General features: G+C 46.1%; 1 protein-coding gene across 9 annotated transcripts in view; it reads left to right on the top strand.

The window, feature by feature from the left end:
• Positions 1-457: 457 nt before the first annotated feature.
• The window catches only part of DAPK1 (death associated protein kinase 1), a 168,960-nt gene continuing 141,751 nt past the window's right edge, over positions 458-27,666 (top strand). For 3 of the 9 annotated variants that reach the window (XM_057498520.1, XM_057498521.1, XM_057498522.1), the window contains exons 1-2: positions 592-893; positions 1,711-1,880. In XM_057498520.1, the coding sequence (XP_057354503.1) occupies positions 1,819-1,880 (62 nt within the window). In that variant the 5' untranslated portion in view covers positions 592-893; positions 1,711-1,818. The other 6 variants (XM_057498516.1, XM_057498518.1, XM_057498519.1 and 3 more) reach the window with 6 other exon arrangements.

Genomic DNA, 27,666 nt, shown 5'->3' with positions numbered 1-27,666 from the left:
TTAAACATTTCATTTGGGACCAACCATTAACAGTCAACACCATAATGGAAAGCACACAGAAACCCTTCGTTTCCGTTGCTCCATTGGGCCTCTGAGAGCTTAACCTTTTCTCTGGTTGCATACCTTTGCACCATTCAGCTCAGCTTAAAACACCTATGCCAGAGAGGAACCCCATCTATTGAGGCCATTCCCCCTACCATTCTCTATCCCATTATCCTGTATTTTGTCTCCATAGATCTGCTCTCTTCTAAAATGATCGTACTTATTTGCCTACAGATTTATCTCCTATCGTCTCCGCAAGGGTGTAATTTTCAGGAGGGCAGGGATTTAAAAAAATCGATTTCGGTCTCTGTGATTTCCCAGTGCCGAGCCCCGTGCCTGGCACACGCCGGGCGCTCGGTACACATGTTGCAGAGCGAAGGAATCGCATTTCTCTGGACCGCAGCCGGAGCGGGCCGCGCAGAGGCGTGTCACAGGTGGGGCGCCCACGCTGCGCGCGGCGCGCTCCCCGGGCTCTGGGGGAGGGTGTGGGTGGCGGGGGTGCGCGGTAGAGCGCGCCAGCGAGCCTGGGCGCCGAGCGGGGAGGAGCAGCCGGCGCCGCGGAGAATCCAGCGCCTGCCGGCCAGGCAGCTGGGAGGTGGGTGGGCCGTGCAGCCAGCCCGCCCGCGGGGCCCCCATTGGCCGCCTGCCGGCCGCCCTCCGCCCGGAAGGCGGCGAGGCGCCTAGGGGCTGCTCCAGAGCCGAGCGGGAGATCCCCGCCACGCCGACGCCAGAGCGGACGCGCGGGCCCGCGTCCCCCACTCGCTCGCTCTGTGCGCTCCCGCTGCCACCCGCCGTGTCTCCAGCGCCGGCGCCCACGGTCGGCTCCCGACTGCGCTCCGGAGGGACTCCGGGTGAGTGTCCGCGCACGGCTCCCTGGCTCCTCCCGGGCCTCGCCGCCTGCTTTTGCTTTCGCAGCAGCGGCGGCGGCGGCAAGGCGGGGTTTGCCCAGGCAGCGCCCACGGCCACCAAAGGGCCGGGGCGGGGAAACTGGACTGCGGGGAGAAGTGGAACCGCAGCCAGGAGGCGCCCCCAGGCCCGCGGGCCGGGTGGGAACAGGTGGCACGGGCCGGGCCGGGTGCTTTGTGTCGGGGCGCTGGGACCCGGAGCGGGCGGCCGCTCCCTTCCCTCCCCTGCTCCCCCGGGCGGCCGCACGCTGGGTCGGCCGGGTAACGGAGCGGGAGTCACCAGGAATGTGCCTCTGGGGACTGTCTGGTCCGCGGGAGGAGAAGGGTGGCGGCGGGGGCCCGGGAAGTGCGAGGACTGCCCCGCTGCTGCGGGCTGGAGAGGGATGCTTCCCGCGCGTCGCGCTCCGCCCGGGCGAGGGCTTCATTCTTCCGCGGCGTCCCTGGAGGTGGGGAGCTGGGTGGGCGTGTGTGCAGAGAAAGGGGAGGCGGGGAGGCCAGTCACTTCCGGAGCCGGCTCGGATCTGTGCACAGCGCCCCACTTTTGGAGGCGCAGACTTGGGGTACGGTTGTGGCGGTCTCATGCGTGCACTGGCAGTACGGGCTGGGGGCGTCCTTGGTTTTAACAAAGGGTGCTTCTCTCCACCCGGCGGGGAGGGGCAGCTCGGGAGGGGAGGTCTTCAGCAAGCAGCTCTTAGCGTTGGGGAGGTCTGCTTCCTTTTTGGATCCTCATTGTATTATTGTTATTGCCATTTTGTTTTTAAAGGACTGGAGGCTGATGTATGAGGGGCCCACGGAGGCGGAGGAGCGGTGGTGATGGTTTGGAAAGCCGAGCTGAAGTGCTCTGGGTTTTGGTGAGGCGTGGCAGTTTATCATGACTGTGTTCAGGCAGGAAAACGTGGATGATTACTACGACACCGGCGAGGAACTTGGCAGGTACTGGGGGTTGCCGGGAGCGCACGCTGCTGCGTGGTGGGAATGCATAATACTAGGGACAGTGGGTGGTAAACAAATGGAGTTTAAGTCAGGCGTCTCCCTGTCCCTTCCAAGAGATGCACAAATTACAGAGAGAAGAGGTACTAACCCAGCTCCGAATAGGGGCCCGAAATAAATCACCTAACCCAAGGGGCTGGGGGTGGGGAGGCAATTTCGCTGTTAGAATATGATACAGAGTGTATTGATCAAGATCCTTCAACAAGAACAGACATTATAGTCTGCAGCAACTTTTGTGCTTTCCAGACAAAAAGGGGAAAAGCTAAGATACAATTGTACCTGCAGTTAGTTCTTACATGTGATTTAAACAGAGTACAAAATAATGGACTTTTAAAATCTTAATGCTTTCCCTCTTTCTGAATTTGCAGAGTAACACAAGCAGGTATTGGTAGGTCAGACATGGAGACTTGCCAGATGTTGATGTTGGGCTTGGATTTTCTAACGTCCTCCAATGGGGAATTTAGTTATCCAGTCCGTGTTAGTGGTTACTGTGGTTTCATTCACAATGTTAAATTTTTAACAAATGATTGAGAATCTAATATGGCTGTCTGAATTCAGAGCATGCTTCTATTGCTGTAGGAGCTGTGATTCTGAGTGTACAGTCCTTCCATTTCTGGGTGAACAAAGGGTGGTTTCATTGGGGGCATCTAAGGGCTGGATCAGTTTCCCCTTGACTGGGTATGTAACAGCCTGTGTTGAGCTCTGGTCTAACTTTAGCAGAAAACCTAGTTTTCACACCTAAATTTACATTCAGCATGGGGCATTTGCAGTGTGTTTGGGTTGGGAGTAAAGTAGGCAAGAAAATCTTTAAGCAAAAAAAATTAGGTGTGTGTTTATACGTGTATTAAAATATGTATTTTTCCACACACACCTGATGTTGTGATACAAAGCTTCCTTTTTTTTCATGAAAAGGAAATTCGAAAACACCCACACCCTAGGTTACCTAATGAGAATTACGAAAGTCGAGCTTAACTAAATTTTCTACAAGTTCACATAATTATGCAGAATGAAAGCAATTTTTAAAAAGTTACTGTAACAGAATACTAATGTATGTTTAGTATTGACTCAGGACATCCCTGGGAGCCTGTGTTTAAGAGGAGCTTACTGTATGTTAGAGATTTCTGGGTGAATCAGTGAGGCGGAAAGCTTTCAAAAATTATTTTTCATGGATATGTTTGAGGTTTAAGAGTATGTGGTTGAAATCTTTAACTAGAATTAAATCATTTTATTCCTGTGGTTTTCAGCAAAATGAGTGGTATATGGAGTTTTCCTGTGGGAGGCAGGGGAAAAACGGTGAAAGAATATAGTTTAATTCCATTTCTGTTGTGTGGCCTGTTTACATAAATTGTCTTAAAAGGGGATGATTAAAATTAGGTGAGACAATTGCTTTCTGGATCAAGTATAGTGACTTTATTTTCATTAAGCTGTTCTGGTAGAATTATGTGTTACGAGAAGGGAGAAAAATGAGGTTGTGGCTGGTGGGGGGTTTGTGATCTTTATGCTGTGGGTGTGGTGACGAGCCCTCTGTCTCTGTGCTTGGAAGTGGTTTGTTCATCTGTCAACTAGGATTCCACCTTGACTTTCTCTGTCTACATTTCTGTGTATACCTTTCTTTCTACTGTGCAAGACTAATTGACAAGTTGTTTATTGAATAATTTCATTTATGTGACCTACGAATTTGAAAGAAGTGCTCTGAAAAACCGGTAATTGGGGGATTTTGCATCTGGTAGAGCTGCTTTGTTTTTGCCTAAAAATGGGGGTAGTTTTTTTTTTCTAAAGTTTTTTCGTAAATCTTGTGATTTTTATGTGTGCCTTGGAGATAGGCACTTCCTGATGTCAAGTCCTGACGTAAGATAGACATGTAGGAAGGATGCTGCTTCACGTGTCAATGAGAAAGGATTGGGACTGGAGGCAGGAGGTTAGTGGCAGAAAACGGAAATGGGCAGACAATACAGATCGTTCTAAACAGTGAGTTAAAAGAAGCCCAACATCTAGGATTTCAGGCTTTACCTGCCTATCTCAAGCAGTCATCTAAATAATAGCTACACTCTTAACCTACACATACATTGCAGCAAATTCCACAGCTAGAGGAGGGAAGATGAGTTCACTCATTTAGTATTAGTATTAGTAGTAATACTATTATAAAAAATATTTATATGTAATAGCATAATTTATAATACTATTATTATATATTATTATTTTTATTACTATTCTCTTACTTTTAGGAAAACAAAGAGTCTATACGTATGGGTGTGAGTGTGTATGTGTCTTTGTGTCTTAGTGTGTGTCTGTGTGTACTGCCTGGGACTGCTGTAAAAGTTGTCAACTGGAAGGAACTTCATAAAGTTTGATTATTATAGTAGTGATATAGCTGACAGATGACAGGACAGATATCCTCATCTAAAATCCAACTCTGCGACTGTGCTTGGTAGCTTTATAACCTTGACCAGGTCACTTAACTCTCTTGGACCCTCAGGATCTTCTTCTAGTAAGTGAGAGGCCTAGTGCTTATTTCATAGCTGCTGTGAAAATCAAGTAACCTGACACATACAAAAGTATTTTGTCAGCAGTAAAGAGTTAAACAAGTATAGATATCATCTGCAGTACTGGCTGAGACATGTGGGTGTACCAGGCAGGTTGATAACTTGGCCTGCAACTCAGTATTCTTTTAGAATCTGTTTACCAGTTTGAGGAGGGGGTCCCTGTAGAGAAGGGGTCGTGGGGAGACGTGTTGCTTTAGCACTCGGCCTCTCCACTCTGACTCTGTCCTCCACCTTGCATACCCTCCAAGTGGAAGCAAGTCCCTGCAGTGAACAGGGCCTGTCATCTTTAAAAGTGTGGTGACCTTCTGTGTTGACTCCAAGAGGCCCTGTGGGGTTTCACTCTCCGTCCTGGGAGATGCAACAAAGAGCTGCTCCCATCTCATGTAGTAGTCTCTGGGAACATTCTTAAAAGGCAGATTTCTCCCCCTGCTGCTACACTTGGGTCAATTTAATGCCCAGGCCACCCTATCATCTCCTATCAGCTGGTTTGTCCTACTGTCAGGCTCCAGTTACCCCCTTGGCCAAGGTTCAGACTAACCCATGAGCCGTCTGGGCACCACTCTGAGCACTGCCTGCCTGAGGGCCTGGTCTTCTTTCCTCTTCTGCTCTCTGACCTCACATGATCTTAAGAGCTGGGTCCCACCTCCAGAATAAATCCCTCTAGAATGGCTTCTGCCTTTTAGAAGCCGAAGACATGCTGCATGTGTGGCGCCCTCCTGGTGCGAGCCCACAGACTGCCTGCGCCATGCTGTCTCCGTGCTTTCTGGTGGCGGCATTCTTGGACTGCCCCTTGTAGCCAGTTGGTACACCCCTTCTGGGTGCGTTCTGTGGGCTTTCTTCCCTCAGGTGTGCAGCGTGCTGGATAATACCAGGCAAACGTTTGATTAATGCCTGAATGAGCCACGGCAGGCCAGCAGGTACAACACTGAGACCAGAATGGGATTTCAGATGCAAACAGGGATGCTGAGGCTGATGAAGAGGAAGTGTGTGGGGTAGGACAGCCTCCGGACACTCACTGGAAAGTGGGGAGTCTCCTACCTTTGTAGGATGTTGTGAGAATTAGAGACAGTGGCTGTAAACATCTTACTCATAGTCACTGCCTAAGATATTATTTTTAATGACCTGTTTTTTCCATCCCAGCATTTACCACATTGCATAGTCATTACTTATTTGATTATCTTCTTGCCCCACAGGTTGTCACAGGGTTGTGACCTTGGACTTGCTCATCATTTTTTCTCTCTAATGACTAGTTAGGTGCATGACACTCAGTGCTCAATAAATGCCTGCTGATTGAATGGATGGATTAAGATATGTAAAGCATTATGAATATACACACACACACACATGTATATATACATATATTATATATGCACATATATATGGCCCCAATAAGTGATGATTCTGGTGGAGATGAAGTTAGGATATTAAAGGCTGCAGCTCATAAAAATAAAAGCCGCCTTTGGTTTTGCATTCTCTGTGGCTGAATGTGTACAGCAGCCAAAATTTCCAAGTATAAGATCAGTTTTAAGCAAAACAAAGTGGAGCATTAAATATTTTACATTGGTTTGGATGGTTGCTGGAAGCAAATAATTCAAATTTAAAACATTCTCATTTTGACATAAAATCCATAGGCATTTGAATTGAAGGAAGGAATCGTAATAAACCTGACAGGCTAAGCACATCTTTCATTTGGTTTACTGTGGACTGCAGGAGGGACTGTGAACTCCTAGGAATTACGGTGATCCTGTGTACATGGAAGGAGGAGGGAGCTGCCGGCATGTTTGCTCTCTGAAGTGGGAGTCACAGGCGCACGAGGTTGACGAGTGAGATCACCTGGTAGGCCTGTGTTGAATGGGGTTTTTTCCCCTTGGCACTTCTGCTTCCGTATGTCCTCAGCTATTTCCTCTGATAGGAAAGACTGCAAACTTTTAAGAGAGATAAAGTTCAAATGTATATTTTAGAGGTAATGTTCAGTGACTTTTAAATCCTGTGCATTTTAGGAATGTCTAAATGATGGTCTTCTAGGATGTAAAGGGAAGGCATGATGATGGAAACAGGTGTCAGCTTGGGCGAATGCTTGCTTGCAAGCACCAAGAAGACATAATTCAGGTTCCATGTGGCTGGGAATGCAGGGGATTGAAGCTCTGACTGATGGGGCAGCCAAGGAGCATGGAAGCTGACTTATTGGTTCCCTGTCCTCTACCCTAAGCTGGTGTCTTACCCAGCCTTCATAACACTGGAATGCAAACCCACACTGTGAGAAACACACAGTGAGCTTACAGAGATGGAGGCACAGAGTAATTTCAGTAATTACCTACAAGGGTTTTATCAGGAGAGGTGATATTGGCAAAGTTGAACCCCATGAAGGCAGAGATCACTTCCTTCCAGTTGGGGCAGGGGGAGGGGGCCCTGGGTGGGGAGACACAAACCAGTGCTGCTGGATCCCTCTGGAAATGGTGTGTGTGTGTGTGTGTGTGTGTGTGTGTGTGTGTGTGTGTGTGTGCGTGCGTGCGTGTGGTGGGGCAAGGTCTGGGCCCATGGGCAACAAGGTCACGATTATGTCTGACCTCTGTGAGGACCCCCTGGCTTCCCACAGGGAAATGTGTGATGAACTTTCACCCTTAATTCTAGCCAACTAGATAGGTGTACCTAAGCTAACCAGGCATTATGTATGGATGAAATAAAGCCTGATTTTAGTAGAAACTTATTTCTGATCATAAAACTAGGCCACCGGCTGGTGGGAGGGGAGGGGCTTCCACTGGAGTAGGGCTGCCCTAGACACCCTAGGAGATGCTAGAAGCGGCTGGGGTGATCCAAGAGTCCTCCCTTCTCATCCTGTCTGGTGTGTGTGCTCAGCCCAGGTGGCTTTCCCAAGGCAGCTGGTTAATAGGTAGCGAGAGAGGCACCCAGATCCTGGGCCGGGCCTGCTTCAGCTTGTGCTCTGCACTGTGTATGATTGGACAACTTTACTTTTTTTAAGCCAGTTACAGTTGGTATTTGAGAGAGGTCATTTAGGCAGCCACCGAAGGCCAAACTATTTTGATACCTGCATGAGAGGGCATGGCTAGGAGCAGCCAGTCATTGTTCACCGAGGCCTTTGTTTTCACCCCAGCTGGAGCCCAGCTCAGGACGCCATGGGCACTTTCCTACACTTGGGAACTTCTTTCCTCTTTTCAGCGGTGGTGCCACACAGTTCTCAATGGGGTGAGCACATGGCCTAGTTTAACCCAACTCTCCAAGTTAATAGGTTAGCTTTGTAGAAATTTCACAGACCACTTTTATTATTAACTTTTGAGTAATGTAATGTGTAAGAGTCTTGGCTCTGCCTGAGAGGCCAGCCCCTAAATAACAAATAGTTTCTCATTTCATTAAGCGGCACTGGTCTGTCTGGCTTCCGGCTGGTGTGTGACTGTTCCAGACTTTTATGCGGAAGGTAATACTCAGTTGCTTTGCGGTGGTTTGTTGTGGTAAATTATCAAAACAGTGTATCGTCTCTTGGCCTTGAAGGAGATTATATAGCAGTGTAATTATTTGTAATAAACCCACATATCACTTCATCAAATTTTCAATGAATTCCTTTAAATGTGCAGTTAGTTGAGAGTGGAAGAAAAAAGATTGACATTCCGTTTTTCTATAGCATCTAACTAAAATGGGGTTAAAATAATTTGGTCTAACTCATAAATGTTTCTTAGGTAAAGCAAAGAATTGTGTGCCATCTCTAGGCTTAAAGCGCTAGGAAGTTTTTACAATGAAAATGTCTAAACCCTAAACAGGTTGTGTCTTATTTTCAATCCCAGTCCAAAACAAAATGGAACAGAACCAGTCATGCGCTGGGAGCTGATCTCTGCTGACGGCTGATAGGTCTGATCCTCAGTGACTCTTGTTCGGCACTCCTGTCTTTTCTGGGCGACACTGAGAGCTAGTGTGGCTCGCCCGTTGCACTGTGGCCATTTGAGTGTAATGATGCCTCCTTCTAAGGAATGATCACGGGCTTTTCCCCCCACGTCCTGCCTGTCCACAGTTCAGTTGTGAACTTGAGACGTTTTATTCAGTAAGTCATGTTTCGAGATGTGAGGAGCAGGAGGAGGTGGGGAAAATGTTGGTTTTTTTCCCTTTGTGAACACACACACTCAGCTGTGGCTGAGGAATAACATGTTTGAATAAATGAATGCGGTGAACTGCTGATCTCTGGTGTTTGAAAAGTTTATACTGATGGTGCTTATATTCATAAGCCTGGTAGTTTCAGTTGGGAAATTTGGCTCTGAGCTTGAACTCTCTTTTGGGACACATCTTATTTTCTGTCAAAACTGCCGGATTATTCTTATTTAGATACAATGTGATGATGGGGCTGGCCTTTCAGTATCTCAAGAAGAGTTGATATTGTAAGTCTTCACCTACAAGGAATGAGCTAAATTCCATATTTTTCCATTGTGTAGTAATTCTTTTTATAGTTGATTGTTTCCTACCTTTGAAACCAGGGAGACTTTTTCTTTTAAACCTAAAAAGATTGCCAGGACTTTTGAGACTGCTTCTATCTCTTGTTTGTGGCTCCCTCCACTGTAGAATTTTCCATTTGAAAAAGAAACATTGGGAGAATTATCAATACCTTTTTTTGGATTGCTTATGAAAAGGACTGGGACTTCCTGTGAGTGGCTGGTCGGTGTGTCCACCTAGTAAGTCACCTGTCTGTCCATGATCTGGCTGTACTGGTGGGATATGACTTAGGTGAGACAGGAGAAAGCGGTGGAGGGATGTGTTTGTTGGGACAAGAGGGCATGGCTTGGGGGAGCAGAGGTCAGCACTCAGTGCCGATTCAGTTCTAAAGTTTCTGCTCTCCTTGGAGGAGTTCTAAACCATTTTACCTCCTCTTTGTAGAACTCAGTTTTTTTTTTTTTTTGGCCATCTGGGTTTATGGATAAGCAGCTTGTGTGTCTCTGGGAAAATGATGAAAGGCTGCAACCTTTTGAGTAATATTTAATAGACTGGGATTTACAAGTTGCTTCACTATACAAAAAAATAACAAAGCTGTGGGTACCGTAAATATACAGATACTGCAGAGAATAGACTTAACAGGTAACTGCTGAAGTTTGAGATGCTGAATTGCATGTGATACACAGAGGAGCTGTCCTTAGAAATCCGTGAAGCCAAAAAGCACTAAGAGGTTATTTGCTGTCTTGCAAATACTTTTTTATTGGTATATACATCAGTATAATTGAAAGCAGAGCCTGTCAGGAGTTTTCCACTGTACACCTGGGATGCAAATATAGAAAGTAGTCTTTCTAAATGTTGTCTTTCCATTCAGAGTTTCTAGAATCAGCACCATGCTAACTGCTGTTAGTGAGGCCAGAGACTTCCCCTGGGTTTGTTCCCAGGAGCTTCCCTGGTTTCACATAATCAAAGGTTCATTGCCTCCCCACCATAGCATAGGGAATAGCCCCTTTCCTGGCTTGCTGACTTGCCTTGCAGACCGTATGTGCAGTGGCTGAATGCAAGGCCTGGCTGCCTTACGGCACTTCTGCTCTATTTTCTCCCTAATGTCACTTTTTCTACATTGTGTAATCGGAATGAAGTGAAATCCTCCCTATCATCCCATTTGCTGGTGGGCCTGTGGGAGACGGCTGGAGATTCTGTTCTTGGCATTTCTTTGCACTGTAATTCAAGCCACCTTCGGGATAGATGGCAGATGTTTACAATTTTCCCGTTTAGACTGGATAAGGGTTTGCGCTGAGCAGCATGATAAACTCACGTAGAGCTTCAGGCAGCTGGCTCAATTGTTTGGGAGAGGAAGTGAATTGGTACAAGTGGAATATTTTCCAGGATGCAGTCCTATCAGTCTGCGCTTTCCCCATCTCTCCTTTGGAACAGAGACAGGAATGCCTGGCAAATAGAGCAGTGGATAGGCGAGGTAGGCCTAGAGGCAGTGTGGAAGCACAGAGTCCATCTGTTTCACTAAATGTGATTCAGACGTTGAATGTGTATGTCTGTTCAATAAATATTACTAATTAATATGGACCATCCTTTGTAGGCCTTATCTTCAAAAGCAACATTCTCTTTGATGAAGATAATTTTTAGAAATCATGTAGATTAGAGAGAAGTTATAAGCTAGAAAAAGTTATAAGCCTTTTTGTGTCTCTTGTTAGGTGGGATTAAGTCAAGCACACAGGAGGCCTTGTTTATTTTCATTATGAAGGTGCATATCCAGAAATTAGAATATGTTTCAGAGCTTTGGACCCAAATCCCTGATTCCACAGTGTACTCGCTGCTACCTTGGGAAATCACTTGAGTTCTGTGAGACTCGGTTTTCTCATCTGTTAAATGGGAATGATAATCATACATAGCTCAGGAGGTTTTTTGTGAGGATGTATATCATGTGCCCAGTGCCAGGCACACAGTACGTGATCAAGAAGTGGTGGCTGGTTGCCAAGGGAGAGGGAGATGGAGCAAGAGAGAGAGACTGTAACGTGCTTCTGAATCTTCCCGTCCATTCCGCCTGGGTTCTGGCCTGGATGCCAGGGCTGGGTGGGGTGGGGGCTTGCTACCCCTCTGTTCCTACCTTCCTGGCTCTCTTTTCTCCCCTCCTCTCTCCCCAGGTCTGGCTCAGCCCACAGGGTGAGCTCATCCTGCCAGCCTCGACTCTGAGTGTCTGATCCTTGCTGCCCTGTGGTGGGTGGGACCCAGAATTCTGTTTATGTGCTGGGCTCCCTCAGTGAGCCTGCCTGACAGTGTGGTAGGTTCCAGCACCTGAGAAACAAGTTAGCTAGAGGTGTAGCTGTGCATTTAGATGTGGGCTGCTGGAGATTGACCTTGAAAAGATGCCATTTTCACAATCCACCCAGAGCCCTGGCAGGAGGGAGGGAGAAGCTCCTTTTGAGTTGTGTTTGGGGAAGCCAAGGGCAGAGATGCACTACAGACAGGAATTCGCTCAGGGACAGAGCTACTGGGAAATGCTCAGAGGGGAAGTCATCCAGACATTATTAGGAACCTGAGCTGTGTCAGGCAGCAAACTCCTGCTTTAATATGGTGTACCTCAAGTTCCTGAAAAGTTGATTTCATTTTTCTAGCTGCTTTTTAAATTAAAAACCTTCTTAAGCACCCAGTAAGACCCTAGGAATTCAATCAGAGAAGCAAATCACTGATTTTTGTTACGGATATTTATGGAGAAAGGAGTCTGAAATAAGTGCAGGGACCCCTGAGTTGCCGACCAAGATGAGCTTGCTACAGAATGCAAGGCAGACAGCAGATCTGAGCCTGCATCAATTCTGACATGTCCTGATTTAAGATGTGAAAATGAGTGTTTGGCCAAGCCAAAATTGCCCGTGCCAAGAAAAGCCTATTAGGTTGGTGGCTGAAAGGCTGAATTGTTAGGATTTACTTAATAGCGAGGAGAGGCGGGCTCTGCCAGCTGCTGTTGAGTAAATGCCCACTTACACATTTGAGTGCCCACCCTTGTTCCCCTGGACTGGGGTCTCGTTTGTTCAAGGAGCATGGCTGCTGCACAAGAGGCCTCTTTAAAAGGGCGCTTCCTTATTCTTCAGGCCCATTGAGTGGCTGTCTTTAGTTTGTAAAAGTACTAGTAGATGCCACAGATTTGAAAAGGAAACTACTTGGAAGTTGAGTCTATAAGGGCAGTTCAAGTGATGTATCAGAGTGGCCATGCTAACTGTAAACAGGCAACGTAAAGAGTCTGTTAAATGGGACTCTCACAGGACCCGTAAGGTCTGCCCTTCATTTAGTCATCCTTCCAGGGTTGGGTGGACATCTGAATGGTGCCGCACTTACTGGGGGGTTGGGCCGGACCTTTATCTCAGCAAGTTTCTAATCCTGCAGGCTGGGCAGACCTTACACAGCCAGTGATCCTAAAGCCTAATAAAAAGTGAGAGAAACCAAGTCTGAAAACCTGTGTTTGGAGTTCAGGCAAGGAGAGGTTATTCTGACTTAGAGGTTTCATCCATTTACTCATGCATTTATTCAAGTTCTTATAAGGACATGGAAGGTGCAGGCTTGAGTGGGTGGATGTGTGTGTGGATGTGTGTCTGTCTGTCTGTCTACCCATATATTCCCTGGAAGAAACTGGAAATCAGACATGAAGCAGGAGACAAAGAGACTTAAGATTTCCTGGGAGCCCCTTCTAGACCAGGGGCTGGAGGTAGGTATTGAAAATCTGCCCTTTACAGATGAGAAAACCGAGGTTTCAGAAGACAGAGGCTTTGAATGATGTATTTAAAAAGGTGGAGGCACCGCTGGCCACCCAAACTGCCAAGCCATGTCTGCAGGCTGGGTGATGGGTGGGGCCGGTCCTCTGTCACTGTCTTGGAGGGACATTTAAAGAACTTTAAAACATCTAGCACAGTGCCTGGCTCATATGATGTGTTCAGTACTTGTTTCCTTCCTTCCTCTAAACCACGGGGTTTCTTAGCATCAGAACTAGTCTAGTGCCAGTTCGGTTGGGATGCTTCCTTGTGGCGGAGTCTGTGTGGTGTACTATAGGATGTAAACATGCTATAGGATGTTTTGCGGTGTGGCCTCCACCCACTGGGTGCCAGTAGCCCCAAGTTGTGACAACTAGAAATGTCTCCAGATATTACTAAATGTCTGTTGGGGGCAACCTCCTCCCCTTGCCTATTGAGTACCCTGGGCTACAGGATTGGGACAGAGAAGAGTGGGCTGATGGGCCCACGGGTTGGAGCTGGTAGTAGGCAAGGAGGGCCCTGTACCCAGTGGGCAAAAAGAACACCTTTGAAAAAAGACATCGACCTTGGGGTTTGAGAGCAGGGTAGGGCATGGATGGGCTGTCAAATGATATAAGCAAGGTGCCTGGGGCAGTTATTTTAATCTAGCCTTCAGGGGCTGTCCCTGGTGGGGACGGGCCTGCTGTGTCCCAGAGGCCTGGGGTGGGATTGACCACAAGTAAGCCCTAGACAGGCTGCTGGTCAGACTCCTGGGTGTCGCTGGCCCGGGTGTGAGAACCACCCACAGCTAATATCTTGCTTCCGCAGGCCAGGCCGTGCCCCTCCCTGCTGGGCAGGCTGCCCTGAGTCACCGCTCAGAGCCCGCTTCCATCCCCCTGACCTCCGTCCACCCTGCGCTCTCCTGGGGGTGGCACTCTGCTGCTGACTTGGTGACTCTGTTTTTAACCTGATTAATAGTTATGTTTTTTTTTTAATGCTAATTCCAAATTCTTAGTCAAAGTTAGACAAATCCTTATGTTGTATTCTCTTTTCATTGTCTTAGTCCCCTTCCTGCCTCTCCAGCATGTGGGATGTGTGGCTTGCTGTGTGACCCGTGGGGAGCCTGCATAGCTTGTCACTCATATATACCCCCTCCCAGTAGGGCTTTGAAAGGTAGAAGGTCAGGTCTGGGGACCCCCGGCTGGAGGTGTGACGTCTCTGCCCTGTGTCCCAGCTCCCTGGGCCTGGGCTCTTGTGTGGAAGCCAGCTGTGGAGGGAAGTCCTGTAGGGAGGATGGGAAGGACACTGGTTTGGAAGCTGTGGGAAAGAAAATGTGTGAGCCAGGTGCTGGCAGGAAACGAGTCCACCCCAATAGCTCAGGTGAAGGTTATGGGATGGCCAAGAACACACTGTCTGGGGATCTAGTGCCACACCTAGGGCTGAGCTGGAGCCACCGAGGAGGGCCATGTGCCACTTAAGGCAAGAAACACCCTGACCTCTGTGTCCTCCTTCCTGCCAGCCCCCTGCCAGTTCCTCCCGTTAACCACTTACAGGAAGCCAGGGCTGTTCAGGGTGTGGGGCAGAGAATAGTGAAGAACAGATGGGGGTGCCGGGGTGGGGAAGGGGGAGGTGGAGGAGATAGAGAATAACCCCAAAAGGATGTCCACAAGTGACAGTGGAGAAATGATGCTGGGTTTGCCATGTCACTGCTCCCCTCTACTGGTGCAGATAAGCAGAATTTGCACTGTCAATATGGATGACCCTCCTCTCTACTCTGAATACTGGTTTTATATTCCATTTGTCTGGAAAATCATTCCTGGCATCCCACTTCAAAGTGGTGGCCTCCTCTTGCCAACTGCAGGCAGTTCCTCTTTGGCACATTCATCCAGCATTTAGAGTCCCCACCAAGGCTTGCTGGCCATGCAGGCATGTATGTGTCTTTCTTAGATTGTAAGCTCCTTAAGGTGTCCTTTTGTCCTCAGCATTTTGCAAGAAGAAAGTATTCCAGATATGTCTGTTGTTTGATGATCAATTATTTTACTGGTCATAATCACACTTTTACTGGTCATAATCAAAAAACTCCGAATGAAGGACTGTAGCCATAGTAGCTTTAAAGGTGGACAAATAACCACTAAAAGTTCCTTCAGATGCATTGTATGTTTTCCTCCGTGCAATAACTCTGAGAGATGACAGCCCCATAAAGGTACAAAGTGGGGACCTTCATCACGCTGCTAGCTGGAGAGCAGGATGTGGGAAGCAGCTGCATGTTCTCCATTGTAGCTTAGTGATCATTTCCCCAAAATCTGTTGTACTTTTCACCGTGGTACCTATTCTCAGTGTCATATATATTTTTTAATATTAAAGTATGGTGATGAGTTGGTGCTAATGGGAGTTCTCTGTGGTTGACCCTGCTTCAGTTACTGAAGGGGAAGTAGGTCCCAGAGGCGGTGGACACCAGGTGCTATCTGGCCCATGTCACAGCTCTTGGAGAAACCAGCACAGATCTGTGGCTGAGCTTGTGAACAGCCTGTCTCCAACACATCTGTTGCCCTAGAATATTTGCAATTTAAGAGTAAAAACTGAAGGGACTTGATGTTAAACCTTCTGGCAATTGACAGTCTCCCTGCTGTCAGTCAGTCCTGACAAATTTGCTCTCTTTTTATGAAGCTTAAAAAACTGGGGCTCCAGAAGGGGAAAAGGAACTCTTAATATAGATTTGACTTTTCCCCAGGATATTTTAATTGATTGTAGTACATGTAGAAAGGTGTATCATGTATTCTGAAAGGAGAGGATTTAATTATGGTTTAAAATTAGTTCTACAGGAAGTGCTTGGGGCTGCACCCAGAGAAAAGAAATGGAGGCTCTGTGGAATAGTGTTAAGTGGTTGATGGGAAAATAGGCTGTGCTGCTGAGGGCTTGGGGACACAGCCAGCCTGAGGACAAGCTGTCAGTGAGCCTCCTTGACTCTGGGCAAGCAGAGGAGCAGCTGGGTGTGGGGCTGTGAGCGTGCTGGGAGGGTGTACCCTTGAGCAGATGGGGACAGGGACAGCTGGAGGCAGAGAGGTTTCAGTGCAGCACAGCCCTAGACCTGGGGTTGCCCTTCCTCCTGTGATTAGAAAGAGGCTAAAGGCAAGAAGACCGTTGCCTGAAAGCTGAACAAAAAGGGGAGAGTTGTTGGAGCAGTATTTCAAAATCAGCCACCGTGGGGTGGGATGAATCAGTTCAACTTTATAGCTTAGAGTTTCCTATTGACCCTTGAGGAGAGGTGGGAAGTGTGGGTTTTATGCTTCTTGTACAGATTGGGAAACCAGAGCTCAAGGCAGCAGAGTTCAGTTCAGTGGTAATTGAAATGTGTGTATGTGATTATAAAGATTGATAAAATTATAAGTTTTACTGACATAAAGCCTGTATAACCCCCAATTGCAAATAATAGCAAAATATATATACTTTTCATTCTAAATTCCATGTAGCCAATTGAGTCTTAGAGAATGTGTTCGCTGATTTTTGCAGTGGCCGACTTTTGGTCAGTAATGTTTTGACAAATGAAATTGCACTCCCATCTGCTATTCTTTTCCCAGTAAATGTATGGCCATTAACTCTGACACGCAATCTCTTGTTAGGTTATTTCTCATCATTGCATAAATTCTATTCATGAAATTGAACCCTCTTTAAACTCTAGTACTGCTGATGGCAGTCATGCCAACTGTCTTTTCAGCTTTTGGCATCCTGACGGGTTGGGATGTTGTTTGATTCTGTAGTATTTCACATGGCTGTGTTTAACACACAGCTCATCAAATCCTGCACAGTCTCCAGTGGGCTCTTGTGAGAGGCACGGGCAGACTCTACCACCCTCCTGCTCCATTGTTAAGGTCTGAAAAGGTAGGTACTTGTCTGACTCACTGTTGAGTCCCAGTCCCAAGGATGGTGCTGAGTATGTGGTTGGGGACTCAGTAAGTGTTGGTAGCATGCATGGGGGAGCTTTCAAGGCTGGGGTCTGGAGCTAGCTCATGGGACTCCAGCTGCTACCCCACAAGGAGAAGGTCCATGGTGGGCAGTGAGGAAACGTGGGCACTCCGGCAGTGTGATTCAAAGAAGTGAGAGGACAGCCCCTCCTCCCATGCCCCTTTCTTCCAGCTGTATTTAATTGAGCATTTTTCTTCCCCCATCTTCTAAGAAAGAGAATCCCTTCTTGTCTAGCGGTGTAGCGACTTCCAGTGGTCATCAGTATCCAATAGGGATGGCCAGTTATGGGGAACAAGAGAGTTAGTACCTTTATGTCCTCTAAAATTGAGTAACATATTCACATGGCGTGGAAGCCAAGGAGGATATCCAAGGAAAGGTAGTGTCCCTCCTGTCTGCTCCTCAGTTTCATGGGGATCCTTCCAGCTGCAGTCCATGTATATTTAAGTCCATAAGCTTATAAATATTTCTGTGCTTCTCCTGAAATGGTATCATACTATATACAGTGTTTCGTACTTGGTTTTTTTCACCGCACGACACATCTTGGGGATCATTCCATTACTGTTTAAAAACAAATGCATCTTTCTGTTCCATAAGTCTACTGTAACTTATTGCACTCACTCCCTATCTTTGAACTTTTAGGGTTCTTTTCTCATTTTTTTATTACCAATAATTCTGTAAAGACTACTTTGTATGAACTGTTGATATTACCCATTGGGTGAATTCCTGATGTGGGATTTCTGGGTCAAAGGTCATAAGCACTTGTTAGTCCTGGTAGATACACCAAGTTGCTCTTCATAAAAGATAAGTCAGTTTACAGCCCAACAACTGACAACCGAGAGTTGATTTCTTTACTCACTCTGCAACTGTTGGGTTCTTGCCACTTTGATAAGTGTAGTTTCATTAATTTTTAAATATGAATGAATGTTAAGCATCTTTTTATGTGTTTAAGAACTATTTGTCTTTGCTGTGAACCTTCAATTCATACTAATTGCTAATTTTTCAATAGCTTTGTAGACCTCTATTAATTTGTAGAAGCTCTTTGTATATTAAAAATAGCTTTATGTTTACGGCATGATTTGCACATCTTTTCTCTAGGTTGTATTTTGTCTTTTGACTTTGTTTCTGGTGTTTGCCTATGGATATGCTTTTTGCATTGCAGAAAAATATACATGAAGTAAAATTTACCATTTTAGCCATTTTTAAACATACGGTTCAGTGGCATTAAGTACATTCACATTGTTGTGCAGCCATTCACTGTCCAACTCCAGAACCTTTTTTATCATCTCAAATGGATGTTCTTTTATCAGATTTTTTTCGTCTTTTGTGGGTTTTATGTTACAGTTGGGGAAGTCCTTTCCCACTTTGAGTTTATTAACAAATATTCTCTATGGCTTCTTATAGTACTTTTATTGTTTGTTACTTAAGTTTCAATTTGTGATCCATTTGGAATTCACTTGGGTGTAAAGTGAAGCATGGCTTCAAGTGTCTTGTTTCTGGGTAGTGAGTCCCCATATTGCCGCTTGGCCATCAAACACAGTTTGAGGTTAGCTGGCTTCGGCTGGGGAGGTTACTGGCACTCTTGGTGGCTACAGGGAAACAGCAAAGAGGCCATTTTGCGCAGCCTATGTGAGTTGTTGGGGGGTGTCAGGAATGAAGCCTGACCTAGTCTGATGAAATCTCATGCGAGGGAAGTCCGAGCTCCCAGGTATTGTATCTGCTGTCCTCAGATCAAACCACAGACATGCTAGTCAGACGTTGTCTGAACTTGCTGAAAGATGGTCTCTCCATATTCCCACTGACGGAGTTAGACTGGATGCATTCGGCTCCTAGGTCAGGAGTCCCCGTCATTTGGGCAAGGCAAGCGGTGTGTGTCCTGCGGAGGCTCTAGACAAGGGTAGAAAACGGCGGGGCGGCTGAAATCCTGCTGATGCTCAGGGGCTGCTGCCCGGGAAAGGGGCACCTGTTTCTAATTCACTCAAAGGCTCCAAACTGGGAACTCAGTTTCCCAAGTCTCGAGACCCACTTGCAAGCAGCCTTGGGGATCTGTCCTCCCAGGCTCCTCAAGAGGATGATCAAGGAGCACCCTGGGCACCCAGCCTTGCTGGACCGTCCATCCCCTCACCCTCAGGGTGGCTGGGCAGGGACTGGGGCATCAGAGCCCCAGGCTGATTAACTCAGGCTGCAGGCAGTGTGGACATCGTTTCTTTGTGTTCCATGGGGCAGTGTGGAAAGGTTGGGAAGCCGACTTGACACATTGACTTGGCATCTTTCTCTGAAGCCTGAGGTGGAGCTGGTGTGAGTTCCCTGTCAGAACCATCTCCTCGCGGGATTCCAGTGGATACCATTTGGCTCACTCTCCTTCCAAAGAGTGTGAATGCGAATGTACTGAATGCCACTGAACCGTGTTCTTAAAAATGGTTAAAGTGGTAAATTTTATTTCATTTGTATTTTACCACAATACAAGAAAAATATCCATGGGGGATAAACACCAGATAAAAACCCCAGGGTCCCATTTTATCCCAGGGAAGCCTTGGGTGGCCCTATGGAAGCAATAGGGGTAGAAGAACATAACATATCTTTCTGGGTGTGAGGGTGAATTCCAGGGCCTTCCGCATCTCTGTTTTTCACTGTGCTTAGCTCAAAAATGAGTTGAATTAGTGAATGACACAATGTCAAGTTCCAAAAATAACCTGAGGTCTTGTGTCAAGGCAGCCCTGCCCAGGCTGGAGACCTGTGGGCGACCTCCTGTGGGTGTCCTCACCTCTCCCCGCCGGGAGCTCTCCGAGGCCTGGCACTGTGGCTTCTGTGCTGCTGGCCCAGCTCCTCTCGCCATGCCCAGCTCCTACTGGTACTTGGACGTTTGAGAAGCTTCATGATCTGCTGCTCTTGCTACAGGGGGACAAGTCAGTCGTTCTGAAGGACATGACCAGTCAATTGAGCCACCAATGTACCAAGAGATGTACGTTTTGTTTTTAAATATTAAATGAAATTTACCTAGCCACAGTAAATATTTCAATTCTTTGCTGGATTATGCTCTTTTCCCTGATTACTACTAGATATTCTTTTGCCCTGTTTTTAAGGTATAATTTGCCTACAGTAACATACTTTTTATTGTACAGTTCCCTGAGTTTCAACAAAGATACGTAACCACACTGCAATCAAGATGTACCACCTATAATCCCCCCAGACTCTCTTGTGCCCCTCCTAGTTAACACCCCCCACCCACTGCCCCCAGGGTCTGGCGATGACCAGGGAGGGGGTTTTCTGTTCCTGTAGTCTCCCCTTTTTGAGAATGACGTAGAAGGGGAGTCATAGCATATGTACCTTTTAAGTGTGGCTAACATAGTGCATTTGAGATCCATCCATGTTGTTGCTGTATTAGTTCGTTCCTTTTTAGTATTCCATTGTATGACTATACCACCCTTTATCCATTCAATGACTGGAGGACTTTTGAGATTTCCCAGTATATTATTAGTATTTTGACAATTGCCAACTATTAGTGGGTGGGAAGTTTCCTAGGGATTCCTTAGGGTACTAATCAAGTATGTTTGGTATCTTTTTTGAGGGTAAAGCTTTTTAGGCAGCATCCCCTAAGACACCCTGTGTAATTGTGCGCTGAGTGGTCCTTTCAGATGGTGGAGGTGGTGGTGGTGACACTGGGCCCAGATCTGGCAGACTTCTCACCACTTAGCCATCTGTAATTATTCTCTGCTGCACTCTCTTGTGAGTGACACGCCTTCTTTGATGTTGAGGCCAATTAGAAATGTTATAAAAGCGTTTCTCTGAAAGTGCAGTACCCAGACCAAACCATCTCCATATGCTGTTTTCTACTTCAAAGACAGTTGGAGGATTGTTTAGCTCGATTTCTTCCCATTAGAATAGGGGAAGGCTCTCAGCACTGAGGTCAAAGGGGAAGGGACAGACAGAGCCACTGGCATCTGCCAGTCCTGGACAGACTGAGAGTGGACACCTGAGGGTGGGGGGCCAAAGGTGTTGTTAGTTGTCTGTAATTGTGAGCTGATGGGAGCAGAATTCCATAAAGATTCCATGAGAGCAAAGCCTGGTGTAGGGCTCCACCCTCCTGTGAGGCGAGTGGCATCCGCATACTTCACTGACAGGCAGTGTTGTTTCGGGCAGCCCACTGCCTCTTCAGGTGTTGGTCTCCCAGTGACCGAAAATACCCAAGAGCGGAACTGAGGAAGCTTGGCCTTTGACCTCGACAGTGTGCTGGAGAGGAGTGTGTCCTTGAGCAGATCACTTGCCCTGTCATTCCTCTTTGCTAGGATGGGGGCCTGGGAGGGGGTGACCTCCTGGGTCTTTGACACTGACGTTACCCTCTCAGACCCCAGCACAGAATTGCTCTTTGCTGGGTCTGCAAGTCCAGAAACAACCCTTTGGTTCCTTGGGAGTGTCTGTGCAGCTGTCATTGCTCACCATGTGTGGGGAGTGACCCTACTCTTGTGGGACAAGCCTTAGCTGGCCAGTCGACCCAACAAAGTGCAGGTAGAGCTTTTTCCTGCTGAGATGAGCTTCTGGGAGAACTGTTCCGATGCTTTCTGAGCCCAGGCCTATAAGGAAGGTGATCTGGCACAGGATCCCCAAACACTTCTAAAGTGCCTTATATAAAAGTGCACACACTACTGTCTTCCATTAACCAAGATATCAAAACACAAACCTAATGTTTTCTTTGGACTGTTTCCACTGAGCTCCTGTTTGACCTGTTACTGGCTGAATGATTGGGACTTCCCTCAGGTGGCTATTTCACATCCGCCTTCTCTTGCAAGTGACCTTTAAAATACTTCTTTGAAGCACACATGCTAAGCCAGGAGAAAATCCTGAGATGGGACAGCATCTTTTGGCTAAGGTCTTATCTACAAGTAATCATTTTCCAACTGGAAAACTGAAATCATTACTCCACCTTTGCTGCTGCCTTCTAGGGACTTTGAAAAGGAAAGTTAAATTTCAGAAGCATTCACACTGCCTGTGTGCATACCACATTACTATGTATACCTGTAGACATGGGTAGTTCAAATTACCTGCATAAACTTAATAAGCCACCACAGAACATGCTGGTGGCACTAATACTAATGTGCAGTGTGAGACTGACATCCATACTCCAAATACTCACCTACATTAGACTTGTGCAGACTTCGGCATGTCTAAGTATGTCTACTCTCTATTTGGAAGCTCACTGTTAGAATGTGTTGCCTGTCTTCCCACAGAGAGCCCCCTGTTAACCCTCACGTTGTTCAACATTTGTTCAAATGTTACTTTCTCAGTAAAGCTGTGCTTTACTGTCCTATAAAAATCACTCTCACCTCTCACAATGGATCCTGTTTACTGCCCTATTTTTCCCCAGCCCCTCGCACTGACCTTACTTTACTGTCACATCTTTTTAATTCAGGGTGCTATTCTCTGGCTGTTTGAGCAGAGATTTTAGTTGTTTTATTCCAGGCATGTAGACCAGTGCCTGACACAGTAGGTGCTCAATAAAAAGTTACAGAGTGAATGCATGCATGAGGGATGCATGCCGGTTTTGGGTTCTTTGTTTTCGTTCTTGACTGTGAAGCTGGAGAGAAGGCCAGGTTGTACTGAAGAGACAGAGCTTTAACAGCTCAGGGACTGCAGCCTCCATCCCTTTTCCAGCAAGGACTACTGACTGCTTTGAGGCTGCCAGGAGCAAAGAAGCCCCAAGGGCCCAGGCTGGCCCAGAAGAGCCCCGAGGAGAGTTCCTGGTCACCTGCCCCCACTGCAGGTCAGACCTTCTCTGTTGTACTGGGAGCTGGTCCTGCTGTAAATCTCCCTTTAAATGTTAGGTTTCTTGAGAATACTTGCTGTGAGGAGTATCTAATGGTTTCCTAGCTTCTCAGAATCCTTGCTTCCTCATCTGCAAAACAGGGTCAAGAGAATTGCCTTAGAGATCAGTGGGCATTAAATGTGAGCTTGTATATAACTTCTCATTGCAGTGCTTGTTATTAATATTTAACCCTCCCTCCCCACTACTGTCCTGCATTTAGAATGAGAAAACATAGCCTAATCTTGCCCCATCATATCCCAGCAAGAACCTGCATGGTTTCCCTTGTGCTCTGTTGGTATTATTCCATTCACTGCAGGTTATGCTACAGCAACAAAGCGTTTTCCAGAATCAGTTGAGAGCTCTTCCCACATGAACCTCAGAGACACAGCATCACAAATGCAGGCCATTTCATCAGTTCATCCATTTAGTCCTTCACAGGGTAACTGGATTTTAAATTTGCAAGTCGTTTTCAAGTTTGTTTCATATGCAAAATTTATGTTCAGCTCGCTAACAACCTCAGTCCCTCTGAGGGTCATAGTAAGTCTGCTTTTCTGGACACATTTAGAAAGCACACTCTCCGGTTTAGTTTTAATAATGGATGAACAGTTCTTCCATCCACTGTTTTTCTTCAAAGATTCCAGAATAATTTCCTTCTGTTTAAGGAATATTAATTTGGCTCTTTAAGAAGATACACGTGTTACTTAATTTTGAAGCTCCACTTTCATATAGGGCATTCTGATATTTTGGAACAGACTGAATCAGACCATACCCCTGTATGTCAGCTGGGTTCTGGTGGTGCCACATGACAAAGCTGTGCAGAGGGGACCCTTCTTGTGGCAGGTGGGAAGAGACATCCAAGGAAATCTCCCAGGGGCCCTTTTGAAGGTCAGCCTCTCAGGAACAAAGGTAATCACTGGGGCCAGATCAATGACCTCTCCATATTCATGCGGGCCTCCCCTTCAAAGGAGGGTTTACCAGTAATTTCCATCCTGTGAGCCAGGGATTAGCACCAGTTCTTTTAAAAATAGGACCGATGAATGTAAGAAATGCTTACCCTTTGGAAAGTCAGGTAGAGATGTAGATATATATTTTGAAGTATCTATTTCAGAGAAGGAGAGGAAGTGAAATTCGGACGGAAGAGAGCTGGGAACAGAGAGATTGAAAGACCGTTGTCACATTGTTCAGGAAGACAGTGGTCTGATCTTTGTGTTGCCTGCAGTGGGTGGGTTCCCTGTGCTTTTCATTTCCTTCGAGCTGGGCTCATGGTACACTCAGCACTCCTCTTGCCCCTGTACCTCCGCATGGGGGGCTGTGCCCTGTGCCTGCTGCCAGGAACTGGCTAGAGTCCATTACTGCAGCCACCAGCCTCTGGCCAGTTATTCAAAGAAGAAACAGTATTTGAAAATTGACCTGATTTTTTTCCTGTGGGCTTTCCTGCATTTTCCTCATTGAGCTGGCATTACTTTGTAATTGGAGAAAACAGAAGAAATAGCACAGGGAAGGGTCTTTGAAGGCTTTGTAAGTGGAGAAGAACAGGCCAGGTGCAGAAGGGCATTCACAGGGCACTGAAGACCGGTGGCTTTCAGACCAGTGCAGACCTCCTCTGGAGTAGTGACCCAGGACCAGCGCATAGAGGCAGGAAACTGCCACATGTTGAATGCTAAGAAAAAACCCTCCTCAGCAGAGGGCATGGACTCCGTCAGGATTTCAAACAGGGACTCCATTTTGTGTATAATTTAAAAGGTCATTTGCCTGAAAGTTAAGCTATGCTGATCTTACTGTTTTGCCGGGGCATGCAGGAAAGTTCACAGAATATTGGACAATGTTGGAGGCAGGAGAGTGGGGTGTCTGAGAGATGGTATCAGTTCAGAGAAGTCCCTGGGACTCCCTTATTTGTGCAGTTTTCCTCCTGTGTGCCCCCTGGGTGGGCATGTTTCCCAGGACCTGTTACAGGTAATCCTGAGAGCTTGCAGGCCTGGCTCTTGGCTTTCCATTTTTAAGTCACTGTTATCATGAACAACCCATTCCTAAACAGGCCTTAGTGCTGAGGTAGGCCCCACTCTTTCTGGCCAAACTGGGATTAATGACACCTTTTGATCTCCTCCTGTTGGTAAGCACATGTCATCATTACCTGGTGCCAGACGGGGCCTGGGTCCTGTGGTTTATTTACATCAGGACTCACAAAATATGACTCCGAGGCCAAGTCCAGCCCACCACCTTTTTAGTACAGCCATCACACTACAAATGGTTTTCACATTTTTTAACTGGGAAAAAAATCAAAAGAAAAGTAGTATTTTATGACATGTGAAAATTATATGAAATTGAAACTCATAATAAATACATACATATTATATCCATAAATACAGTCCTGTTGGCACACACGGGTTTGTTTATATTCGGTCCATGCTTGCAGCAGCCGAGGTGAGTAGTTACGACAGAGACCTGTAGTCTTCCAAGCTGAAAACACTGACTGCCTAGCCCTGCACGGGAACAGTGTGCAAGTCCCTGGTGGACCTCACTGGCGAGGCACTTTGTGCCATTACCCTATGTTGTTTAACATTTTGAGATTTAAAGTGTATTAAATTAGTTTAATAAGTCCATATTAAACTAATAAGCCTATTTATGTTATAATGTAATAATTTTTATTTTGATGGCACTTTTCATACCCCCTAAAAATCTGAAAATGCTCATCAATGAAAGCATGTTTAGTGTTGGAATCCCAGAGCCAAGTGTCCACAGTAGAACCCTCTGTTGCTTTAAGAGAAAAATAAAAATCATCTCTCCTTTTCTATCCTCTTCTCCCCTTTTCCTAACCTCTTCTGTGTTTTGGTGACAATGTTCAAACATGTAGAGAAGTAGATAGAGCTGTACAGGGGACACCAATATGCCCCGACCTTGATTCTACAATTACTAACATTTTGCTTTATTTCCTCTACCACATATCTACCATCACTCCATCTCATTTTTGCTGCATTTCAAAATAAGTTGCAGATGTTACTACATTTCATCTATGGGTAACTTTTATTTCCATTGTTGATTAGGCATAGCCCAAATATTTTTACTCCCTGACTGGAATAAAAGGGAGGCATTAAAAGCAGTTGGGAGCAAACAGAAAATTATAATGTAATTAAAACCTGAGTTCAAAAAATAATATGTGTGTGTGTTTATACACAAATAACATTGTAAAATTTTGTATCTATGTGTGTGTAATATACATATATATGTGTATAAATGTCTATATATAAAATAAAGGAAGAAAACTGTCCATAAAGCAGTGGAATCCTTGGAAAGTAGATTCAGAGGCAGCTGCTGGGAGAGAACTGCACTCAGCAGCTCCGGGACACCGGGATGGGGTTGTGACATTAAAGATCTCAGACTTTTGTCTGTGTTGAGTGTCTTGACTATGAGCAGATGTGGTTTTATTTTTATTTTTTTTTACTTTTAGAACTCATTGGCAAAGAATTTTTATTGCAAATGTTTGAGACTTTTTATTGCGTCTTTTCTCCCAAACGCATGCTCTGAAAGAACGGTCACCTAGGACAGTTTTAAATGGGAAAATGGAGAGTGAGAACAGGAAGGGCAGGAAGGAAAGCATAGGAGAAAGTGAAAGGAAAGGAGAGGAGGAAAGTCAGCCATCAGTGAGTTCAGACCCCCGCCATGGTTTAATTCTTGGATACAGCGAGAGCCGGGACACTGGAGTCTCCTAAGGCTGTAAGAATACCATTTCTCTATGAGCAGATGTGTTTGTAAACACCAAGGAAGCATGTGGCCACCCCATTTCTAGCCTGGCTGTGTGGCTTCCCCAGAGTGGCCCTGACCACCTCCTTTTGCTGGAAAATCCTGCAGAAGCCTGAGCTCTCTTGCAGGTGTGTTGTGCTTCTGCCTGAACCCACTTGGCTCTGCTCCACAAGAGCATCCAAGGACTGAGAGAGGCAGGATAGTGGCATCTGCTGACGGGCAGAGAGGTGCCCTGCAAGAGCAGAGGCCCGGCCAGCTGGGGAGTGCCGTGCTGTGGTGTGAGCAGCCTTCGGGCGGGCAGAGAGCAGTTCCTGGAAAAACCTGTGACATGCGTTGGCAGCCAGCTACCAGTGAGGAAGCTCTGGATATCAAAGAATCCTTTAATGACAGGAACAGTTTATGCCTCATTGACCCTTGTGTTCCTTCGTTTTCTCACAGTGTTGAGGTCTCTGCCGTTATGGCCTCTTTAAGTGCATTATTTGCATAGTATTTTACAATGTTTACAGCATTTTTCATGGTATTGGCCCTACTATGATCCTGCAGGAGTTATTATTGCCAGTTTCTTAGGGGAAATTTTTAAAAATGTTGTAGCTGTTTTGAAATCTTAGGGAAAGATGTAAATAAACACTAGGTCCTCTGTATCAGTACACGTATGCTGTGCTGTATGCCACCCATGTGGCCAAAATGCAGATGGCTTATTCTGGCAATTTTTTTTTTGGTTTGTTTGAATGCTGCAATGCTATTCTAACTGGTTTGGCTTGGAACTTTTTTTAATTGACAGATTTTGCCCCTCCCAGTTCTTGTTTCTGGGGCCGGAATACCTTGTTGGACATGTTAAATAACAAGAATTCAACCGAGTAAATTTAAACATCAGATTGGCTTTATTCAATGATCCATGAATTGGGCAGCATCCCATCTAGCGATAGGAAGGAGCTATAGAAAAGGAAAAAAAAAGTAAAGAGGAAAGGGAGGCAAATAAAGGAAATTATTAGCAAAGAAAGCATTTTTCAGCCAAGGTTGCTCTCCTAAGGGAAATGGAAGGGGCCGATCAGTAAATTTCCTAGTGCCGACAAGAAAATTCCACGATGACTAGTTAAATGTTACATTTCTAGAGGGGCTGTTGAAACTGCAGTTAGGTTAACTGTTAACCTCTTGGTTTACTGACATGGGCATTAGCACAGGTGACTCCACTTGGGTCCTGCTATGTCCTTTTTAACAGACATTCCACAGGATCTTCCATGGCCCTTAACACAATGTGGATGCCCATGCAGATACTCTGTGATTGTTTTCTTTCCATTGAGTTAATTTGAGTTACTGGTAGGATGCCTTAACATTGATTCCATTCCAGATCCGCCAAACGACTTTAAGCCTACTCAGTATTCATCCTGTTGGGAACAAGTGAAATACTGTCCTGTGTGTACTTTAAAAGCATGATGTGTTCTTCCTTGATTTGCTTTCTATGATGGATTTGATTCATGCAAATGTATTTATTAATAGGAAGAACTTTTTTTAAGAAGGCA

The sequence above is a fragment of the Manis pentadactyla genome, chromosome 3, assembly GCF_030020395.1.
Source record: "Manis pentadactyla isolate mManPen7 chromosome 3, mManPen7.hap1, whole genome shotgun sequence".
Classification (NCBI taxonomy): Eukaryota; Metazoa; Chordata; class Mammalia; order Pholidota; family Manidae; genus Manis; species Manis pentadactyla.
Note: the sequence above shows the minus strand (reverse complement) of the source record. Positions and strands in the feature narration are given on the sequence as shown.